Here is a 22279-nt window from a genome sequence, read left to right on the forward strand (position 1 = left end):
ATTTTGCGAAGAGAAAAACAAAGAGCAAAATGTTCGAAAACCGTGCGAAAGGGCCTCGTTATGTTGTCATGATAATTTTAAATTTGTGCAGTTTTGTTGAGTTGCCACCAGATAGTCAGAGTTGCATGGCTTGAATTCCTTGGAAGTTTCTATTTTTTTAATTTTAGTTTTAAGTTTAACTTTTTTGGTTGTTAACGTCTGGTGATTTTCCTACATTGTTCTTGTGCAAATAGTCACTACAATTGTTAAAACATAAAGGGATCTCTGCAACTGCTTTCTAGCTCTCATGCTTAATTTCGTCGTGATCAGTGCAACGCCTTCTTAATTAGGTTGTTTTGGTCGTAATATTTGGCAACTTCTATCTTGGTCTGGACTCCGGAGGTAATCCAACTGACTTTTTCTGTTGCATAAATTATCTGTCGAAAGATCACTCATTTCTTATTCATATACAGCCAATTTGCATGTTTTGACTTGTAGGTGTGCAGGTTGTGGATAGGGAGATATGGCTTCATCTTCTTCTTCTCCTCCTTTATCTAGACCCTCTCCTCCCGAGAGTATGATGTGTTTATTAGTTTCAGAGGTGAGGACACCCGCCTTAGTTTTAGAGTTCTCATTGACAAGTCTCTCATATCAATTGATTCAACCCGGGAAACCATAGAGATGCATGATTTGCTTCAGGAAATGGGTCGGGCAATTGTTCGTGAACAATGCGTTGAAGAGCCTGGAAAACGTAAGAGGTTGTTCAATGCTAAGGATGTCTATCATGTATTGAAAGATAATATGGTATAAGCCAAATGCATTAACTTTACAGAATGTCATTAACTTTCTATTAGAAACTCATTTATAATAAGTTAAATTCTTATAAATGTAATTCTGGTTAACTTTTGTTGTGTATTGTATTCAAATTTATAATTTGCTCTTGATTGACAAGGAACTTCAGCTGTTGAAGCCGTTTTCTTTAACATATCTGAGATTGAAGAACAACACTTGAATCATGCAGATTTCAAAAAAATGAATCAACCGAAGTTCCTAAATGTTGATAATTCTAGCTGTGGCCAATTAAACTTTTCTCTAGATCTTCCCAATTCTCTTTGTTATCTTTACTGCTGTGGATTTCCTTTCAAATCTTTGCCGTCAAAATTTTCTCTAAAAAATCTTGTTGAGCTTCGAATGCCCCACATCCTAGTTGATCAACTTTGGAAGAAAGGCCAGGTACATATGCTTATTTTACTTCTTATAACATGCAGGGCAGAATGTTGTTCAATCTAAAGTATTAATTCTTACTATTTCTCTTTCATTTGTAACAGAATCTTATGAGCTTAAAAGTGCTTGATCTTAGTTACTCTAGCAATTTGACTGAAATTCCAAATCTCTCTCAGTGTTTGAAGATTGAGTATCTAAATCTTTTTGGTTGTACAAGTTTGGTTGAAATTCCTTCGTATTTTCAATTTCTAGACAAGCTTACTTATGTTCAACTTGGATGGTGCAAGAGTCTCAATTATCTCCTAGAGATGCCAGGCAATATCGAATTCTTAAGTTTACAAAGCTCTGGTATAAAGGAGTTGCCATTATCAGTTTGGTCTAATGAAAGAATTTCTGAGTTTAATATTGAGGATTGTAAAGAACTTGAGAAACTTCCAAGCAGCACTTGTAATCTGAAAGTCTCTGGTACTTTTAGTCTAGATCACTGCTTATCTCTTGGCGAGTTTTCCGAGCTTCCCAAGGATATTAGTGTGTTAGATTTGGCTAGGACATCAACAAAATTATTGCCTGTATCATCAATGGCGCACCTCTTTAGTCTCACTACAGTTAAACTAAAGGATTGCCAAAAGCTTGGGAGTCTCCCAATTGGCATTTGCAAGTTGAATTCTCTTAAGGAACTCGATCTCACTGGTTGCTCTAGATTTAAATACTTCCCAGTCATCTTGGATCCAAAGGAACATTTGGAGTTTCTTAGTTCGGAAGAAACAGCTATTAAAGAGCTACACTCAACAATCGAATTTCTCCCTGTTCTCAAAACATTTCAATTAAAAGGTTGCAAAAGGCTTGAAAGTCTCCCAACGAGCATTTGTAAGTTGAAATGTCTTGAGGGACTTGATCTCTCTGGTTGCTCTAGATTCGAATACTTCCCAGAAATATTGGAGCCAATGGAACATCTGGAGTTTCTTTGTTTCAAAGGGACTGCGGTTAAAAAGCTTCCTTGTTCGATTGATAATCTAATTGGGCTTCAAACATTAGATCCCATCTTTGCGGGAACTTTGAGGTTGTCCCAAGCAGCATCTACAATTTAAAAAATCTTGTAACTCTCAACTTTTATGCCTGTCAGAAACTCAAAGAATTACCTTTCGGCACTGTCAGTTTGATATCTTTGGAAGTACCAAACCTCAGTCGCAGTGGTATATCTTTGGAAGTACAAGTAACAAATTCATAACTAAGAATGGTGAAAGTCATGAAATGATCGGGTGTCCTTTCTATTTAGGATGGTACGACTCCAATTTCAATCCACATCACATGTTTGTGACCTACAATGCCTTTGAACTTGAAGAAGATGGTAATACTCCGCTGATTTTCGCAAACTTGTTAGGGAGGCCTCTGTTCATTTCTGGCCAGTGATTATTTCCGGCCAACCCACTTCCCATGTGAAGGTGAAGTGTGGTATCAGCCTGTTGTATGCCGAAGATGCCGAGAAATTAAAACTGATGTCATGATTATGGAAAGTAAAAGTAGAAGAAGATACGGGACATGACGAGTCTGAAGCAAGTGGAAGTTGTGAACCTGAAGCCAGTGTGACGAGCCTGTAGCAAGTCGAGTCATTGTTCGATCTAATAACCCGACTGTAGTTTGATGAGGGGGTCATCTCCTTGAATTATGTTTGTAGTTTTGTGGGGAAAGTTATGTTTATAATTTGCTTGTTGTAGAGCCACTTGTAAATACTGTGAAATCCACAATACACAATGTTAAGGCCAAAGTATTGTGTCTATGTACAGGGATTTGAAATTTTCTGATTTAGTTTCTTAAAAAAGTTATGATTTGAAATTTTCTAGCGTTGTGTCTATGTACAGGGATTTGAGATGCTCCAATTAACTCATCAAATGTATCAATATAAATTTCCTTGATTCTCAAGCATATTGTACTTCCATGCTAATTCGAGTGAGAGAAAATTATTTATTTTCTTCTGGGCCTATTTCGATTAGCTCATATGAAATCCGAAATCCTATTTATCGGGACTTGGCCTTCACTTTCCCTTTCGTAGCCCAACATTTGGGCCTGGGTTATGTTAACCCATTTAATTTAATTTAATTTAATTTCTTTATGCATAGATTCCCTTGTATATATGTTCTCGTTTGCGGAAGTTATGAACTCGAAGTTCATACTTTTAATTCGAACCACAGGTCAATTATATTAATTCTAAAACGTCAGCTCGGTTTTGCATTAAGTTTTCTGTTAGCTCTAACTACTTCATGTCTTTTTTTTTAAAGTCTATTTCCAAGTTTTCTTAGATCTTTCTCTACTCATTTTGTCTGCAATAAAAAAAAGGCTTAAATGTCAATATGGTCCCTGTATTTTATTCTATCGGCCAATTTAATCCCTGTGTTTTAATTCGGTCAAATTGGTTCCTGTGTTTATATCAGTTAGCCAATTCAAAACAATATGTTAAAGCACGGTTAAAATTGACACGTGAGAGGACAAAAACTTAATTTTATTGCTGCAACCCAACCATGGCTTCTCCACCGTCTTCCCCGCTGCTTCTCCGGCGTCGTCATAAATCAGAGCTTCTACCCTCCCTCTTTCTCCTGTAGCCGCTCCTCTCTTATACCCTTTCTCTCTTGTAGCCTCCATCACTCCCAAACCTCCACCACCTCCCTTCCTTCTCCTTAATCTCCAGATCCTGTCTCATCGACTTCCTCTTCACGGCTCAGGTACAGAACTCCGGCGACGATGATCTTGCACGATGGTGCGCCAGGTGATGAGGTACAGCCTCATCAACTCTCTCTCTCTCTAGCTGATACAATTTTCTATGTTTTATGTGATATATTTTGCGGGGTTTTTATCACTAATGGTCCCTGACATTGATCAAACACATCATTTTGGTCCCTGACATTGAAAATCAATAGAAATGGTCTCTGACATTGATCAAACACATCACAAATTGTCCTTCTGTTAAAAACTTTTTGGGCAATTTTCAAAGTTTCGTAACTCAATCGTTTCTTAACCAAATTCGACCCATGATATATCAAAATGAAGATAGGAAAGTGTAGAACAATATTATACTATTTGGAAGCCCAATGGTTGCCGGAGATGGCCGTAAAATAGCCTCAAATGTGACTGGTCCGCGAAAAAACTGGAAAACTCGCCTGAAATGGGTTAAACTTTAAACATTCATAATTTCTTCAATAATCAACGAAATCGAGTGATTCAAAAACGAAAATCATACTTCTCGACGAGACTAAGATAATGGTAGCTTTCTTGATGGCTAACTCGTCGTATTTTGGCCGGAAAACGACTCGAAATTGGCTAACTCGAAAATGGTTATCCAAGTTCGAGCCATTTTCCGGTCAAACCACAGTAAATTAGCAGTCAATAAAGGTACCATTCTCTTTGTCTCGTTGAGAAGTATGATTTTCATTTTTGAATCACTCAAGTTCGTTGAGTATTGAAGAAGTTATGAATGTTTAAAGTTTACCCCATTTCAGGCGAGTTTTCCAGTTTTTTCGCGGACCAGTTACATTTGAGGCTATTTTCCGGCCATCTCCGGCAACCATTGGGCTTCCAAATAGGTATAATCTTGTTCTACACTTTCCTATCTTCATTTTGATATATCATGGGTCAAATTTGGTTAAGAAACGATTGAGTTACGAAGCTTTGAAAATTGCCCAAAAAGTTTTTAACGGAAGAACCATTTGTGATGTGTTTGATTAATGTCAGGGACCATTTCTATTGATTTTCAATGTCAGGGACCAAAATGATGTGTTTGATCAATGTCAGGGACTATTTGTGATAAAAACCCTTTTTGCGAATTGATCGACTACCCAAATCTTAATTTCATAAAAGATGACGACTTTTAGCTGAACCACTGACAGTGAGCTCCAGATTAATCCTACCCAGAAAGGTTTCTATATATATTTATATAGTTTGGTGTTTTTTATTTTTCTGTGAATTTGTATAAGTTTATTAGAGTTGATGGGTTATGCTGGTTGGTGTTTTAGGCTACCCTTGCTCGGCTTGAATTGATAATGCTGGTTTGGAGACAGTAGAAGTTAACGACGACGATGATGGCAATTTTTTTATGGAACTTCTCCTTAACCTCTCTAGGTGCGCTTCTGCTCGGGTTGTTGCCAGAATATACACAATGATACTCGATGTTTGAAGTTTGTTGCCTGATTGGTGAGTGGTTTTAACCGCCACATGCAGCTTTAGTGAACTGGATGCTGATTCATGTTGATAATCCATATCATATGTATGGGAAAGAAATAGATTCAAAGGTCTTCTATGTTTTTTTTTTGGTATTTAGTGGGTGTACAATAAAATTACGTTTTTGTCCTATCACATGTCTATCACATGTCAATTTTAATAGTCCTTTAACGAATTATCTTGAATTGGCTAACCGATATAAACATAGGGACCAATTTGGCTGAATTGAAAACACATGGACTAAATTGACCAATAGAGTAAAACACAAGGACCATGTTGACATTTAAGCCAAAAATATATAGATACAAGATGTATGGAGCAAGAAATTAGAGAAAACTAAAGACAAAGTTGAATTATGTCTTCTTTTCGTTGATAGAACAAATCATTATTGAATTTTTTATTTATTTTTGGGTGAAAAATTGGGTTTGTAATTTTCATATTAATCGTAGACAGACAAAATTTACAGAGGCAAATATCATATAAAGTTCAAATTTTACAGAACAATGGGGCTCTCAAGGATGCCAAAGTGGATGATTTCGGCCACTTTTATCGCCACAAGTTTTGCTCACATCAGATTAGCCGCCAACCCGACCCGACGAACTTGAATTCAAGTTATGGACTTAAGCCCAATGTTGGAGACAAAGGACTCTGGAGTTTGGAGTCTTGGACAGTTTTTTTTCAGAAAAAGACTTGAAGCTTCTGCTGCTGAACTTAAGTAAGAGAGAGAAAAGTAGTTATTTTAAGGATAAACTTACGTACTGTTCACTTTAACGAAAAATCATATTTTTACATTAAAATGTCAAATATGATATTATTCACTTTATCCTTTATTTTGTCCTTATCATTAAAACTCAAAATTTTCAAATCATTTTCATTAGTTTTCCTTTATTCTTTATTATAAACCCGATTCCACATGGCATATCCTGAGTTTGATTCCTGATCTTAATGAATCCCACGATAACTAAGGAAGGCTGAAATACCTTTACAGTCTTATTGGCTATTGAAAATAGTGGACTGCTATGCTAAAAAGGAGACAGAGAAAGTAGTTCAATGGGGTAGGTCTCTCTTTTCCTCTCTTTTCTTCTCCAATCCCATCCAAACGTTTTTTTCTGCAAAAATCCATCTCCATTCACACACCTTTTTACAATTTTCCCAGAAAAAATTATTGGGCAAGTATTTTTATATAAATCGTATGTTGCACTTGTTTTTATGTTGACCGGGAAAGTCTGTCTTTGTGGAAAAAGAAGGAAGCTTTGCTGTGGATTCAAGAACCCTTCTCCGGGATCTTTGATTCATCTGTGTTTTCTGCAAGGGAATTATCTCAGGTGAGTATTTTGAAATTTTCCCAGAGCTTTGAACTTTTAGCTGGATTTTTGTATGTTTAAGGAGACTTGGGTCAACTTATTTGGATCAAGTCAGTTTTTTGAGCTTGATATATGTTTGTTCTAGTTTGTATTTTGTGAATATTGAATATGCTTGTTTTCATTAGTTAAATTGCTGTTTGGTACACCTGTTTCTGCATCTTTTGGTAGAGAGATGATGAATTGGGTTTTGCTTCCTGTGTTGTTTCCGTAATTTGTTTTCAAATTTGGGGTTAATTAAAGCTAAAATATTGTAAAACTTTTGAGTGTTTATTGGTCTAATTTGGGTTCATTTCTTGTTGCTTTTGAATTTTGTTTCAGGGCTTGGTGTTTACTAATGCTGGGGTTTTGTGGAATTCGGTATTCTTGAGCTCTGGTAATAAAAAATAGCGAATTTAGGCGATTTTGATGGTTTTTTCGATGTATATGTATCAGAACTAATTTTCCTTAGCTAGGGCTACGATGTATCCATGACTATGAATGCTTAAATTGTGGTTACAAAGTCAAGGATGATGTAGATAACAGTATAGACACTCATTGTTTTAAAGAAAGTTTGTCTATTAGGGTTACAAAGTCAAGGATGATGTAGATAATGTTTTCTCTTTGTTCCTATTTTTTAATTACATCATAAGGTTCAGCTACATTCAGATTATAATTTAAGGTGTATATTGTGTTGGATCAAAAATGGTGTGTGTTTTATGAATGAAATTTCTGTATAAGAATGCCCAGGTATTTACATGTATATGTGTGTATACTTAGGAAAATGGTCATTTAGGTAGCTGAGTGAAGTCCGTATGATGATTACGATTTGGGATTTATATTTAGTTATATTAAAAAAAGTTATTTGGTTAAAAGAAGGGGAAAAAATAAAGAGGAAGATAAATTATGTGCTTGGATAGAGATTTCTTAGTTTAAAGTGTGTGCGCTTTGTAATTTTTTTTAATCTTTCTTAGAAACAGAGCTTAAAAATAAAGAGGAAGAAAAATTATGTACCTAGATAGTGATTTCTCATTTTAAAGTGACTGCGCTTTGTAATTTTTTTTTTTAATGTTTCTTAGAAATAGAGCTTTCTCAGTTTGGAATTTACAAATTTCTATAATCATTTTGATAAATGTTTATATATATATATATGTTGGCATTGCTTTGAATGAAAAAAAATATTGTTATAGTGTTATTGTTTTGTACATCTTATCTATGACTACGTTTTCTATTGTAGATTAGTGCCACAACAATTTATATAAGCTACGAAGTGCCTTTGCTGAAATTGGAAAGAAAAAAAAAGGGTGAGCTGACAAATAATGTCAAATTTACAATTTACAATTTTTTTTAATTATATTGATAATTGTTTATACATATATATAAATGTGTATTGGTATTTGTATCATACTTTAAAAATTTTTGGTATATCAAATGTCATTCCGTGTTAAATTTGTATTTCCATTTATGTCTTTTGTAGTGCAGTTCAGCTTTTTTTCTTTTCTTTTATAGGTTAAAACATTTTTGGTGGTGGTTAACAATTTTGTTACTTCATAGTTTAATAAATTTATTGTTCAATAATATTTATGTTGGTTTTTCACAGGGTTTGAGAACGTGGCATTGATTAACATCAAGTTAGTTTTGTTTGCGTTGCAAGATTCTCTACACAAAAAGTAAGTGATTTAAACTTCTAAAATTGAGTTCAAACTTATACCATCTGGTTTAATTTTATTTTTTACAATTAGAAGAAAGTTTCATATTCTGTTTAGGTTTTATAATACTCAAATTGAAATTTTTAATTGTAGTAGTTTGTTTGCATTTAATGTTATATGTGTTGTTTTAATATGTGTGTTGCATCTTTGTTAATTTTTTCCTTTTTCCCAATTTGTTTGCAGCTGTTTGTTTTTCAATTGGTCATAACAATTGGTTTGCAATATGTCCAAAAGACATATAAATTTAAAGCTTATGGATTATGATGTCGGATTTCAGAGTTGATCCTTTCATGAAAATTATAAAACTTGTCATTATGAGTGAATGCATATTTTTTTTTTTCATTTTTGTTTCTGCGCCGAAGGTGCTTCAGCGATTTCGTCTTTTTATTTTTTGTTTTTTTTCTCTGATCTCTGATGATTTTCCTGGATAGTTGTTTGTACGTATATTTTATTAAAAGATGCCTTTGCAAGAGTGCTTCGGACAAAACTTTCTTTTAATTAAGCATATTTAAAAGAAAAATTTTAAGTAGTAGCATTATCAAATATTTTTTGGTTGACTAATCCTTGTCTCTTCAAATTTAATTTTTGTCCTCTCTGGAGTGTTTGTAACTTTGTGCACATGCTCAGTAAGAACTAGGAAACTTCCTCGCATCAGGAGGAGGAGGAGGTGGGGGTTCATTCTTAAACTTTACCTTTCTTTCTTTCACTTTCTTCTGTTTGAATGCACACAATTGCTACGCCGAATGTGCTGAGAAATTTCGTCTTTTTATTTTTTATGGTTTTTTTTTTTTGTCTAATCTTTAATAATTTCCCCGATCGTCCATATTTTATTGAAAGATGCCTTACAGAGTACTGTGGACAAAATTTTCTTTTAACAGTTGCATTATCAAAAAAAATTTAGGTGACTAATCCTTGTCTCTCTAAATTTTAAATTTTTGTCCTCCCTGGCATTTGTAACTTAGTGCACATAATAAAGTACAATTTTTTTTATTTCTTTGTACTAAAATCTGATCTAGTTTCAGGTGCAACTATAGTTCAGATTCTCCATCTTCTCTCTGCAATCATATACTTCCTTCGATCGCTTCATTCTCTTATCTTTCTAAGAGATAGAGAGATGGAGGTGATTGGGACTTTTCAAACATAATTACCTAAATAATTTTAATTCTTGGCAAAGATAACTTTTAGATTAAAACCATGAGTAAGATCAAAATTTAATTTTAATCTCTTGATACATTAATAACCGCATTTATTAATTATATTTTGATTTTTTAACTATTTCTCTTTTTCTTCCTAATTTTTAATGTATTAATTTTATTTCATTATAATTTTCATTTTCATTTCATTTATCGTAATATATTTTGTTGGCACATATTACTGAATTTAACATTTGAATATAATTGTGGACCCAAGGCTTTGAAAAACAATATACAGTTTAGATTTGTTTGTATAGAGTAGAAGCTGTCCAGTAGCAACAGGAAAATTCCTCCCATCAGGAGGAGGAGGTGGGATATTCATTCTTAATTTCACCTTTATTTGTTAAAGCCCTCAACTAGGATATATTGTAACCTTTTCTTCCGTTTGAATGCAAACAATTTCAACGCCGAATATGCTTGAGCAATTTCGTCTTTTTATTTTTTATGGTTTTTTTGTTTGATCTTTGATGATTTTTTTGGATTGTCGTTTGTACGTATATTTTATTGAAAGATGCCTTACAGAGTGTGTTTTGGACAAATTTTTCTTTTAATTAAGCATATTTGAAAGAAAATTTTAATGTAGTGGCATTGTCAAATACTTGTTAGGTGACTAGTCTCTGTCTCTCCAAATTTTTAATTTTTGTCCTCAGCTGGTGTGTTTGTAACTTTATGCACATACTCAACAAGAACTGGTACAATTTCAATTTTTCTGTACTAAATCTGATCTAGTCTCAAATGCAAGAGTATTTCAGATTCTCTTTCTGCTCTCTGTAATCAAATACTCTCGCTTCGATTGCTTCCTTCTCTTCTCTAACAGATAGAGGGATGGAGTTGATTGGGTTCTTTCAAGTTTTCAACATCGTTGTCGTTGCCATCGGGACTCTGTTGTACATGTACTGCAGATCATTGACGTTTTCTTCCTCGACTTCTTCTTCTGGTGCTGCTGATGCTGCTGTTGATGATAACGATGATGATGTTGATATGCCCCCTCATCGAGAAAAGTATGATGTGTTTATTAGTTTCAGAGGTGAGGACACCCGCCTTACTTTTACCAGCCATCTTCATGCCGCTTTGGAAAGGAAGAAAATCGAAACCTACATAGACTACAGGCTGAATAAAGGAGACGAAATTGGACCCGCCCTACTAGAAGCAATAGAGAAATCAAGGCTTTCGGTGATCATTTTCTCCAAAAACTATGCGTCTTCCACATGGTGCTTGATTGAACTTGTGCATATACTCAAATGCAAAAAGAAAAAAGGCCAGATGGTTGTACCCATTTTTTACGACATCAGTCCATCAGATGTGCGAAAACAAAAGGGGAGTTATGCAGATGCATTTGCTGAACTTGAAAATCGTTTCAAGGACCGTATGGATAAGGTGAACGAGTGGAAAGCTGCTTTGGTGGAAGCAACCGGTTTATGTGGGTCTGATTATTCAAACAAAAAAGGGTAACTAACTTTGTAACTTGTATCAATTTCTACTTGTGATTATTTCCTTTCAAATTTTTATTTTTATTGTTTATAGGAAAGGATATTCATTACATAGACTTGAAATTTTTATTAGGTAAATTGAACCTTATTCATAATCAATACAAATATAACACTGAGAAACACAAATTAACCATATTTGACATAAAATTTTAAACCATGACCAATTCACCAAAACTTACACAACATGAAAATTTACCCTATTTGTTTCCCTTCAATACTTCACTATACTAACGTGTGTGTACCTTACCGAAAACCCCATCACAAAAATTTCTTTTTTTCGAAAATGAATCACCACATCACCTAGCAAACTGTTATTCAAATGAAAAAAACTACTTAATACTTAATACCATAACCATAAACCACACCCAATATAATCATTTACTAAACCAACACCACATTCAACATTCATAAAAATAAAAAAAATAATAAAAAAAAGGGTCAAATTAAACACCTTTAAACCACAAAATCGAAAACAACAAACCATATAATTAGTGAGTGCAGGCTTTCCGGCATTCGGGACACCAATTATTCCAACAGACAATGCCTTTTGGTCCTCCGCCTTCGCCATTTCCTCCTCATCCCCTGATTCCTCATCATCAGCACGATCCAATGCCGCCTCTTGAAGCGCCTTTGCGATAACCAAGCTAATAAGCATAAGTTCAAACTTAATCCACTCTTTAAATTCATCCTTACTAAGTAACGTGAACGCTGATAAGTAACGTGAACGTTGATAAACTTTCAGAACATAATAATAATAATTATAATATTAATAAGAATAAGAATACAAGTCATCGTTGCCTTGTATACTTGTATAAACACAATACACAGCTTATCCCAGCTGAAGCAGAACTTGTAATTCATGTGAACTTTCTCGCTAATCAAACAAATGGGTGTGCGAATTAGCTCTGTTTGGATCAACACTTGAACTTTGGGCTCAAGAAAGGGGCTGGCCCAAAAGGATTCCTGAAGGAAGAGTCGGCCGGAGCCCAGCAAATTGGCCGAAGCCCAGCCGAAACCCAGAAAAGCAGGAAAGGGCTTTTCTGACTTGGTGCAGCTCATGAAGACCACTTGCTCACCTACCCAAGGGCCAAGTGGTATAGACTGACCAGCCATACAGCCCATAAAGTACTTTATAATGGCAGAACAAGTAAAATAGCTGATGAGTCACTGCCTCTCAAGTTGCATTCGGGCAAGGCTGCTGCTACAAGGGGCCAAACTGAGTTGTCTATAAAAGAAGAAAGAGAAATCAGGAATAAGGACACTCAATCAAACAAACAAATGCAAGCACAAACTCTGCTCAAAGCCAGATTTGCCTTCAAAACGAAGCTGTAGTCAGCCCAAGCCTTCATCCCCTTCGGGACAAGCCTTCAACCAAACCTTTGTAATAGCTCTGCTACCTTGTTCAACCTTGCTGTAGTATCGATTTCTCTTTGTAAACTCCTCTCCTTACCCCCCTTTAAAGCTCTCAGAACCTTGATAAGCCACAAAGATAGGGACCAGCAAGACGATCAGGCTTGCCCGACAAGGTTAAACCTTGCCCGACCTTCTTTGTTTTTGTCTTTTCATTCATTAGCCTAGCAATATGTTGTATACTTCCAGTTGTATTCAAGTTATTTCTAGTAAGATGACTATTAAAAGATTCTCTCAGTGCTTAGACCCGATTTGAATATATCTTCATGGTTCAAATCAGATCTAAGTTCTAAGCCCTCGGGCATGTATATTTGATCAGTTAAAAGTCCTTGGCCTCAAGGCATAAAAAAGAACCTTATGTGGACTTAACCCATCCACGATAGTCCTTGATAAACAAGAAGTCCGAAGTTACTTAGGGCGCAAGTAATCGACCTACCCCTTAGTTTGATTTCTATTATATTATGATTATCATAGAACGCTTACGCATGGAATGGATTCTGATAGGAAGCTTCAAGGCCTATACCTAAGGCCACCGAAGGCACCTATTTGGATTCATTCCGTTCCGCGGTCTAGAACGTTTGAGTATAAAGAACGAATTCTGATAGGAAGCCTCAAGGCCTACACCTAAGGCCCCACAAAGGCACCTATTTGGGTTCGTTCTATCTCTCGGATGCGGGTAATCAGAAGTATAATAGTTATAAGACTCCTGCAATCAATGGAACAAATGTTATGTGTTCGAGCACTGGTTTAGTTATCGATGGGAAGCCTCAAGGCCTACACCTAAGGCCCCACAAAGGCACCTGTCATAACTAACACGGTTTCTCGGGCATATATATATACATACAACTAAAACTCGACATCCATTTCACATCTGCCATGCTAAAGATGGCAGTGGCACGCCTGAGTACTTAGAAGTTAATCTTGATTGTGAGCCTCAAGGCCTACACCTAAGGCCCCACAAAGGCACCTCTCAAAGTTAACGTTGTCCTTCTCTTCCAGCCTTGCCCGACGAGCCTTGCCCGACAGAGCCCGACCGAGAAGTAGAAGCCCGACAGCAGCCCTCAACCGGCGCCAACCTCCAGGGGAGCTGTGCATCTCGACGGCCAGGAAACGTCCCCGACGGAAATTCCTGCCGCGAACATAGTTTTGGCACGCCCAGTGGGACCATATACCTTTTGATCTTGCTTGTCCAAAAGAAAAGCCACAAAATTGGCAAAAACAATCCGAATGAGGGTTCTTCTCAACCGTTTCTTCTACAAATGGCAGATCAATCAGAGAATCCTTCTTCCCCATCAGGACGAGTGGTCCTGGAAAGCCCAACTTCATCTGAGAGATCGGAAGGAAAGGGAACTAGCGAAGAACTACAAGCTACTATGATCCAAGTACTAAAAGCATGGAAAGAATCTCCTTGGAAACTAAGGGAGAAGTGAGTAGACTCTGTACATTAACAGGGAATCTACAGAGAAGACTTGATCTGGAGTTTTCTACTCCAAAAGGGGCTCAGGGAAGTGGGATAAGCCAAGTTACCATGAGAAGTGAACCAATCAGTCCCTTATTCCCACTATTAGAAGAAGAAAAGGATAAGGGAAAGAATAAGGTAGTTCCTGAAGGGAGTCAACCTGTGATTGAGCCAGTCCTGGAGAAAGAGCTTCCCAGCTTCCCATTATTATCATTTAATAATAGGAGGCAGAGCGAGCAAGAAAGAACGAAGTACGGAATGCCTGTAATGATGGGGGAGACTAGAGGAAAGGAAGGCACCACTACTTCAAATAAACCTCCACCTTACAGGCCACCCCCGTTGACTAATAAGGGAGGAGGAACTAACTGGAGAAAGCCCGAACCAAGGAGAGAAGCAGGTGCGGGCAACGACCGGAGCCCAAAGATTGAATCTGTTCTCATCGGTCATAATGATAATTCAGCTACTCAGCAGCTGAGGGAAGAATTGGCTGAGCTAAGAAGGACAGTGGCTCAAAACGCTCAACCGCGGGCTCGCCCAGTGTTCAGGGTCACTTACCAAAAGCCTTATCCTGAATATATTGACGAGCTAAATCCCTTCCCTCTCAACTTCAAGATGCCTGCATTCCCAACGTTCACAGGTGAAGACAGTAGCGTGTCCTCCAGAGACCACATTTTCAAATTCTCCAATCATTGTGTGGCATATGAGGACAACCCAAATTACAAATTGAGGTTGTTTGGGAATTCATTGGCGGGTTTAGCATCTCAGTGGTACTCTCTCTTACCCCTAACTCTATTGCCAACTGGGGGCAAATGGAGATGGCTTTCCACGAACAATTTTACAGAATAGAGCCGGAATTGACTATCAATGACCTTGTTGAAGTCAAACAATATGATCATGAATCGACTGAGGACTTCATGATGAGGTTCAGGAAGACAAGGATGAGATGCCAATTCCCCGTCAACCAAGCGCAGCTCATATCAATTGCTCAAAGGGCTCTGAAATTACCTTTGAGGAAGAGATTTTATGATACACAATTCAACGAGCTGCAAGAATTGGTAATTGCTGCCACTAAGTATGAGAGGCTGTTGCAAGAAGAGCAACAAGTGAAGCACACTTCCAAGGTTCCTCCCTTCTACAAAAACAAAGCTGCAATTTATCGGGTGGAAGTAGGAGAAATCAGGCCAGATCATGAGGGTGGCCATGATGAAGAAGACATTGATGTGTGTGTCGCCGAAATGACCACACCTTTCAAACAACTGACGGTAAAAGGGCTAGTCCAACCTGTCAAAGATCAGAAGATCGTAATGAACGACGGTGGTTTCGTCCCCATGAAACCACCCAAGTACCAGAGTTATTCGTTCGATCTGACCAAGGCGCCTGAGATCTATGAAGAATTGGTGTGGGCAAGAGTAATTTTGCCCGACAGTACCAAAAAGATGCCCAAACCAGAAGAACTCAGAAGGAAGAAGTATTGTAAGCTACACTATACCTTCAACCACTCCATAGTCAACTGTGTCCAGTTTAGAGATTGGATACAAGACCTGATAGTGAAGGGAAAGTTGTTACTTGACAAGCCCCAAGCCAGTATGATGGTGGATACAAACCCTTTCCCGGAGGCTCCTATCAACATGATCAACCTCATTTAAAAAGAAAAGCCAGGATCACCAGTTGGTACAGCAGAGGAAAGAAAAGATCCCGGGTTGCCCCAACACCCCTGCATAAATAAAAGTACCATGAAGGGGACCAAGGAATCAAGATCAGGCCCTAAGATTGTTGCTGACGAGGGAAGTTGAAGAAATAAGAAAGTAAACAAGGGGGCAGAAAGTTGCCCGAAGTCAATTCAAACAATACTAAGAGCAGAGCAGGAGACAAAACACATGTTCATTCCAATAGGAAAAGGGTTACAAATCATCCTATTCTAAAAACTTAACATCTTCACTCAGGGTAACTATTCGAGAATGATATGTTTGCATAATGGCAAATATCCTACTAGGTTCGGCCAAAACTGTATGGCTATTTACAAGTTGGGACCTAGTATGCTCTAACTCCGAGTTTGACTTCTCTACTCCCTCAATTTGGTTTTCAAGGGTATCCAGAAGAGTTTCTTGTTCAGCTTTAAGAGCAACCAGTTGTTCCTCCAGCTTTTGGATCTCAGAAGTAACAACTCTAACCCTTTCTTTTGTCTGCAAGCTTTCATCCATCAACCGATCAACTTGAGCGGATGTGCTTGACTCTTTCTCCATAAGGCATCTTGCCCGATTAGCTTGTCTGTCAGCTCTCTGGTATTGCTCCCTAAGAGCCCTTAAATTCTCAAAGAAAGAGAGAAAGGAATCGTGCTGAGGTTTTGATAGCCGACCAGTTTTGAAAAACTCGGTTGTGACCTTTTCTAGGTCACAAAGAGCCTTGAGGCTGAATGATGCAGTGAAGTCCTTCCTTGCCCATTCTTGGAAGACTTGTTGTTGCTCTAAAGAACTGGAGGTTGCTGAAGAATGTCTTGAAGATTTCAACCTCGTCTCAAGCCGCCCGAGTGCTTCAAAAAGCTTAGGCAACTTAGCAGGGTTGAAGGATGGAAAAGGAGGAGGGTCCTGCACTGCAGCTCCCTCTAGTGGAGCAATGCCCACTGGGGGGGCAATCTCTGTCGGCCCGATCTTCTCAATTCCAGAAGGGGGAATCTCAGTACCCCCGGAAGGTAAATGAGGACGGGAACGCTTTGACTTACGGACCAAACGGGGGGGGGGAAGTCTCTTTCAGGACTTGCTGCGAAAAGCCAAAAAGACCAGGTCAAGACAAGAATACAGTTGGAGGCAAAAAGAGGCTTTGGAGAGAAGGAATGTACCTGACTTAGCCTTGGGGTTTCACCAGGAAGAGTACTAGATCCTCGTTGAAGAGAAGACTTTCCTCCACCAGCAGGAGAAGAAGAAGCTGCACTTAAACCTGCACCAGTGCCCTAAAGATATCCCGAGGTAGCCGCAATTGTTAGTAAACAGATTGTAAGAGGAAAAAACAAGAAGAAAAATACTCCCATACCTGAGTTTGATCCTGAGGAGAAGAAGGAGGTTCATCAATATCAACTGTCGCGCAAGCAGGCACCCGTGAGACTGTTACCTCTGAGGTTACAGGAATCTCGGGGACGATGGGTTCATTATCTGATACCACCAATGGAGGGGGTGGCTCATATACCGGAGAAGGCTACAGAAAACGTGAGTAGAAGTTAATTTGGAAGCAACGTACAGGAATTCAATTTGGGAATAATGGCTCACCAAGTTACTGCCCTCATCCACGAAGTGCAACATAACTCTTGTAGAAGGGTCAAACTGAGAGGAAGGAGTTGCATCCAGGGCAGGAGAAGAAGTCACAAACTGCAGAGGAGGGCCATGACTAGGCAAGGAGGCAGATGCCCGAGCCTAAGTACAGATAGGAGAAAAAGAAAGATTCAGGCATTAAGTCCAGAAACTATAGAGTTACCTAAGGGTTGAAAAAGGAAGAAAAGGTACCTCTGAAGGGTTAACTTGAGGAGGAGAAAGGCTGGTTTCTCGGGCAAGTGGTGAGGAGGCCTCGGGCGGAAGAAGCTTTTCCTCTCTTGCGGCCTGATTCAAATAATCAGATTTAGAGTTCTGTGAAGGCAAGAAGGGGTGTACAGATAAAAAATATAAATCGTACCTCGAGTTCTGTGAGGGCGGTATTTTGCAGTTCTTCAGCCTTTTTATGCATAACAGCTCTTAATGGTTCCTCCTTAGAAGCAATGATTGGTCTCTTAGATGCTTGAGGTCCTGTTTTTCGAGGAAAACAAGAAGCAATTAGATATGGGAGAAAGGTAGCAGTTTGGGGAAGAAGAACAGAAACTTACTTGAAGATTGTTGCTTCTTTCTGCTTGCCTCGGAGACTGGAGCAGATGAGGCTGATGACTTAGGAGGAGCGACAGTTCTTGCTCTCTTACTCTTTCTAGTAAGAGTTGGTCGTAGGGTTTTGGGTAGAAGTGCAGGATCAGGATCTGAAGCCTTGATGACAGCCGCTTTCTTTCGCTTGGGTGCTTTAATAATTACCTCGGGTGTTTCTTCAGCTCCAGAATCTCCAAAGGACTCCGAAACATCCACACCTTCCCCAGCTTCTCGTCTTTCAGCCTCTGCTGCAGCTCCATGGAGAACTGCAGCATCAGCTGAGTCATCCTCGGACTCAATGGCTTCTGATTCAACATCCACTGGGGCTGCAGGGTCAAGCAAGAGTAAGGTTAAGAAGGACTTCAGAAGGGAAATAGAATCAGGTTAAAAGAGAAGTACCTATCAGAAGTGACCGATTCTTCTCTTGGATCATCTCCTTCCAATTTTCAAGCTCGCCTGAGCCGGGGTATGACTTAAGAGAAAGTTGACTGAAAAGACGATCATGAGCCTCTTTCAAATCTCCTCCGTACTTCTTGGACCATCTGTCTTCCCACCAAGAAGAGAATAGCGAAGTACATTCAAAGTTGAGGATGATGGATTTTCGGGCAGCCTGATTCATTACGTCAAGACTGCGTCGGGCAGCTCGGAAGATCACCTCAGAGGGAGTTGGTAGTCGAAATGAAGTGCTGCAATGGATAGAATCAAAGAACGGGACGGGAATGGCCTGCCTGAATCCTAACTGCCTGCTGCAAAAGTTGGGATGATACACCTCCAGACCTCAGTCATATCTATTACCCCGAACTCCCCAGGCCAGGTCTATCGGTTGAATACAGCTAATGAATTTCTCCCTACAAGAAGGGGTAGCATCTTCACCAGGAGCATCTTGAAAGACTTGGTCAGAAAACCAAGGGTATCTCCTCAAGACCGATGCACCCCATTCTAAATCTGATCGAGTCCTACAAACTCTGAAGAAGTAGAAGCAGGCAAAGGTGGAATGATCTATAGGGGCAGCTTCAGCCAGAATTCGAGCAGGGGCCACACCCTCCGGGAACTCTAAATTGGCAGCCCGAAACTCTGGGAAGTACCATTGAAGCCAGGTTTGTATCATCCAGATAGGCCCATTCAGGTTGGTCTCAAATGGCTCTCCCTGAGTCATTTCGAAAAGAAGATGATAAAGATGGGAGAGGAGGAATGGGCCTGTAGCTACATCATTGAAATTATGAAGAACTTCTACTAAGGGGATCCATTCAACCCTCACCCCTTTAGACTTGTTGGGGAAGATATGTCTGTTGAGCCAGTATAAGAGGAAATACATGTGCTCTTGATCTTTATCAACCTGAGAAGAGCTTACCCCAAAATTATCCTTTACGAAAGGAATGAAGCCTTTGAAGGAGGTCCCATAGCTCTTGAAGGTTGCAGAGTTATAGTTCAAAGAAAGGAAGGTAGTGGATGAACCTGAGCTTCCAGTGGTAGAGGAAGGAACCCAGTCTTGAGTGACGTCCACTATCCTGCCCGTTGGCCTTAACCCGAAGACCTGGGCCATGTCAAGAATGGTTGGAGACATGGGGCCCATGCGGAAGTCGAAAGTATTCGTGCCCGAATTCCAGAAAAGAAGGGCAGAAGCAAGCAATTCGGGCTTGGGGGTAATGGAAATTTTCGAGAGCATGATTAATTCATAAATACCATTACTCATCCTTTTCTGCTTAAAGGTGGGCTCTAATTCATCAATCCACTGAGCCCAAGCAGGATCGTTCATCAGAGGAAAGCCTCGACGGTATGACGATCATTTGGATGAAGAGATGCCCGAACTAGCCAAAAAGGGATTTGGGGAAAACCAATTATCCCTGGGCATGTTGCTTTCTACCACTGAAGGGACCCGGGAGATCCATGCGGGACCCAATGATTGTACCCCATGCACCTCAAAAAAGAGCTCGGAATGCAAACCTGCCCGAGGGCGATGCAGCCCGTTGAGTAGACGTCGCAGAGTGGCGATTCCTTCGCCAGACTCGTAGGATGGTTGAGTTTGGCTAGATCCCGAAGCCATTTGATGAAGTTTGAGAGGGGGATACCAAAGAAGATGACGAGGGTGAAAGATATCGAGCAAAAAAGTGAAGGAGAATTTGAAAGATTTAAGAAAAGAGAGATAACTGGGAGAATTAGGGAATTTTCAAATTACAGAGGGATTTCTTGCTATGAACACAGGGGATTGGAGGGTTCAAACGCGAGGGATTCGAAGGGGGTTTTAATAAAGAACTTTTCAATTGATATTGGCGCCTGGAATTCCAGGCTAAATATCAATTGAAGGGGGCACTGTTTGGATCAAAACTTGAACTTTGGGCTCAAGAAAGGGGCTGGCCCAAAAGGATTCCTGAAGGAAGAGTCGGCCGGAGCCCAGCAAATTGGCCGAAGCCCAGCCGAAACCCAGAAAAGCAGGAAAGGGCTTTTCTGACTTGGTGCAGCTCATGAAGACCACTTGCTCACCTACCCAAGGGCCAAGTGGTATAGACTGACCAGCCATGCAGCCCATAAAGTACTTTATAATGGCAGAACAAGTAAAATAGCTGATGAGTCACTGCCTCTCAAGTTGCATTCGGGCAAGGCTGCTGCTACAAGGGGCCAAGCTGAGTTGTCTATAAAAGAAGAAAGAGAAATCAGGAATAAGGACACTCAATCAAACAAACAAATGCAAGCACAAACTCTGCTCAAAGCCAGATTTGCCTTCAAAACGAAGCTGTAGTCAGCCCAAGCCTTCATCCCCTTCGGGACAAGCCTTCAACCAAACCTTTGTAATAGCTCTGCTACCTTGTTCAACCTTGCTGTAGTATCGATTTCTCTTTGTAAACTCCTCTCCTTACCCCCCTCTAAAGCTCTTAGAACCTTGATAAGCCACAAAGATAGGGACCAGCAAGACGATCAGGCTTGCCCGACAAGGTTAAACCTTGCCCGACCTTCTTTGTTTTTGTCTTTTCATTCATTAGCCTAGCAATATGTTGTATACTTCCAGTTGTATTCAAGTTATTTCTAGTAAGATGACTATTAAAAGATTCTCTCAGTGCTTAGACCCGATTTGAATATATCTTCATGGTTCAAATCAGATCTAAGTTCTAAACCCTCGGGCATGTATATTTGATCAGTTAAAAGTCCTTGGCCTCAAGGCATAAAAAAGAACCTTATGTGGACTTAACCCATCCACGATAGTCCTTGATAAACAAGAAGTCCGAAGTTACTTGGGACGCAAGTAATCGACCTACCCCTTAGTTTGATTTCTATTATATTATGATTATCATAGAACGCTTACGCATGGAATGGATTCTGATAGGAAGCCTCAAGGCCTATACCTAAGGCCACCGAAGGCACCTATTTGGATTCATTCCGTTCCGCGGTCTAGAACGTTTGAGTATAAAGAACGAATTCTGATAGGAAGCCTCAAGGCCTACACCTAAGGCCCCACAAAGGCACCTATTTGGGTTCGTTCTATCTCTCGGATGCGGGTAATCAGAAGTATAATAGTTATAAGACTCCTGCAATCAATGGAACAAATGTTATGTGTTCGAGCACTGGTTTAGTTATCGATGGGAAGCCTCAAGGCCTACACCTAAGGCCCCACAAAGGCACCTGTCATAACTAACACGGTTTCTCGGGCATATATATATACATACAACTAAAACTCGACATCCATTTCACATCTGACATGCTAAAGATGGCAGTGGCACGCCTGAGTACTTAGAAGTTAATCTTGATTGTGAGCCTCAAGGCCTACCCTTAAGGCCCCACAAAGGCACCTCTCAAAGTTAACGCTGTCCTTCTCTTCCAGCCTTGCCCGACGAGCCTTGCCCGACAGAGCCCTACCGAGAAGTAGAAGCCCGACAGCAGCCCTCAACCGGCGCCAACCTCCAGGGGAGCTGTGCATCTCGACGGCCAGGAAACGTCCCCGACGGAAATTCCTGACGCGAACAAGCTCAAATCTAGAACAATTAACAGTGAATGAACAGTACCAGAAGCTGAAATGAGCAAGGAATGCATGAAACTTTGAGATTGAGCAGGGTGGAGTGGTGGGTTTTACCTTGTTCGCATACAGAGGGACTAAATCTCTTTCCTTGATGAACAAATCTTGATCTATAGTTGAAAGTTTCACTGCTTTCGCTGCTGCTACTAAATCGGCTTCTACTCGTCCTAATTCCTTATTCTCCTAATCGCAATCTCGGTTTTGAAATTGGCCATAGCACGTAAACAGGAACAATGATGCCGAAGAGAGGGAGCGACACCTGAGGAAAGCAATCTCAGATGACCGACACGTGGGAAAAATTGACAACAGCTGGGCCAAAGGGCATATTAGTAATTCTACTATGCAAAAATAAAAAATACAACGGAAATGAAACAGTGCAAGG

The 22279-nt window shown here is 39.5% G+C and overlaps 5 protein-coding genes and 1 long non-coding RNA gene across 23 annotated transcripts in view; 3 read left to right on the forward strand and 3 right to left on the reverse strand.

The window, feature by feature from the left end:
- The window catches only part of LOC126585329 (TMV resistance protein N-like), a 71959-nt gene that overhangs the window by 49041 nt on the left and 639 nt on the right, over positions 1–22279 (forward strand). For 4 of the 16 annotated variants that reach the window (XM_050249728.1, XM_050249723.1, XM_050249729.1 and 1 more), the window contains one exon: positions 10472–11102. In XM_050249728.1, coding sequence (XP_050105685.1) covers positions 10480–11102 — 623 coding nt within the window. In that variant the 5' untranslated portion in view covers positions 10472–10479. Of the gene's footprint in view, positions 1–6478; positions 6738–7094; positions 7150–7989; positions 8057–8352; positions 8423–10471; positions 11103–22279 lie in introns of those variants that run through there. The other 12 variants (XM_050249724.1, XM_050249731.1, XM_050249726.1 and 9 more) reach the window with 9 other exon arrangements.
- Positions 1–22279, forward strand: part of LOC126585319 (disease resistance protein RPV1-like) — a 66403-nt gene that overhangs the window by 40852 nt on the left and 3272 nt on the right. The window lies entirely within an intron of this gene.
- The window catches only part of LOC126585325 (protein HIGH CHLOROPHYLL FLUORESCENCE PHENOTYPE 244, chloroplastic-like), a 93033-nt gene that overhangs the window by 33406 nt on the left and 37348 nt on the right, over positions 1–22279 (reverse strand). The window lies entirely within an intron of this gene.
- On the forward strand, positions 94–2397 carry LOC126585327 (disease resistance-like protein DSC1). The gene is made up of 3 exons (XM_050249719.1): positions 94–740; positions 941–1212; positions 1308–2397. The coding sequence occupies exons 1-3, from the start codon at positions 665–667 to the stop codon at positions 2289–2291; spliced, it is 1332 nt and encodes a 443-aa protein (XP_050105676.1). The 5' UTR covers positions 94–664; the 3' UTR covers positions 2292–2397.
- LOC126585355 (uncharacterized) lies at positions 11494–22109 on the reverse strand. Its single transcript, XR_007610473.1, has 2 exons — positions 21955–22109; positions 11494–11852 (listed from the first exon to the last, which is right to left on the reverse strand). It is a non-coding gene; the product is annotated as an uncharacterized LOC126585355 (long non-coding RNA).
- On the reverse strand, positions 16791–18003 carry LOC126585337 (pollen-specific leucine-rich repeat extensin-like protein 1). Its single transcript, XM_050249749.1, has 6 exons — positions 17861–18003; positions 17674–17783; positions 17508–17600; positions 17274–17417; positions 16948–17202; positions 16791–16911 (listed from the first exon to the last, which is right to left on the reverse strand). The coding sequence occupies exons 2-5, from the start codon at positions 17722–17724 to the stop codon at positions 16990–16992; spliced, it is 501 nt and encodes a 166-aa protein (XP_050105706.1). The 5' UTR covers positions 17725–17783; positions 17861–18003; the 3' UTR covers positions 16791–16911; positions 16948–16989.

The sequence above is a fragment of the Malus sylvestris genome, chromosome 10 (assembly GCF_916048215.2).
Source record: "Malus sylvestris chromosome 10, drMalSylv7.2, whole genome shotgun sequence".
Classification (NCBI taxonomy): Eukaryota; Viridiplantae; Streptophyta; class Magnoliopsida; order Rosales; family Rosaceae; genus Malus; species Malus sylvestris.

Excerpts from the sequence above, each read along its gene's own strand:
- LOC126585327 (XM_050249719.1), top strand. The coding sequence starts at position 665 with ATGATTTGCTTCAGGAAATGGGTCGGGCAATTGTTCGTGAACAATGCG. Across the intron at positions 741-940 it reads CCTGGAAAACGTAAGAGGTT|CTGTTGAAGCCGTTTTCTTT; the intron begins GTTCAATGCTAA and ends AAGGAACTTCAG. Across the intron at positions 1,213-1,307 it reads AACTTTGGAAGAAAGGCCAG|AATCTTATGAGCTTAAAAGT; the intron begins GTACATATGCTT and ends CATTTGTAACAG.
- LOC126585337 (XM_050249749.1), bottom strand. The coding sequence starts at position 17,724 with ATGCATAAAAAGGCTGAAGAACTGCAAAATACCGCCCTCACAGAACTC. Across the intron at positions 17,601-17,673 it reads CCGCCCTCACAGAACTCGAG|GCCGCAAGAGAGGAAAAGCT; the intron begins GTACGATTTATA and ends TATTTGAATCAG. Across the intron at positions 17,418-17,507 it reads CTCAAGTTAACCCTTCAGAG|GCTCGGGCATCTGCCTCCTT; the intron begins GTACCTTTTCTT and ends ATCTGTACTTAG.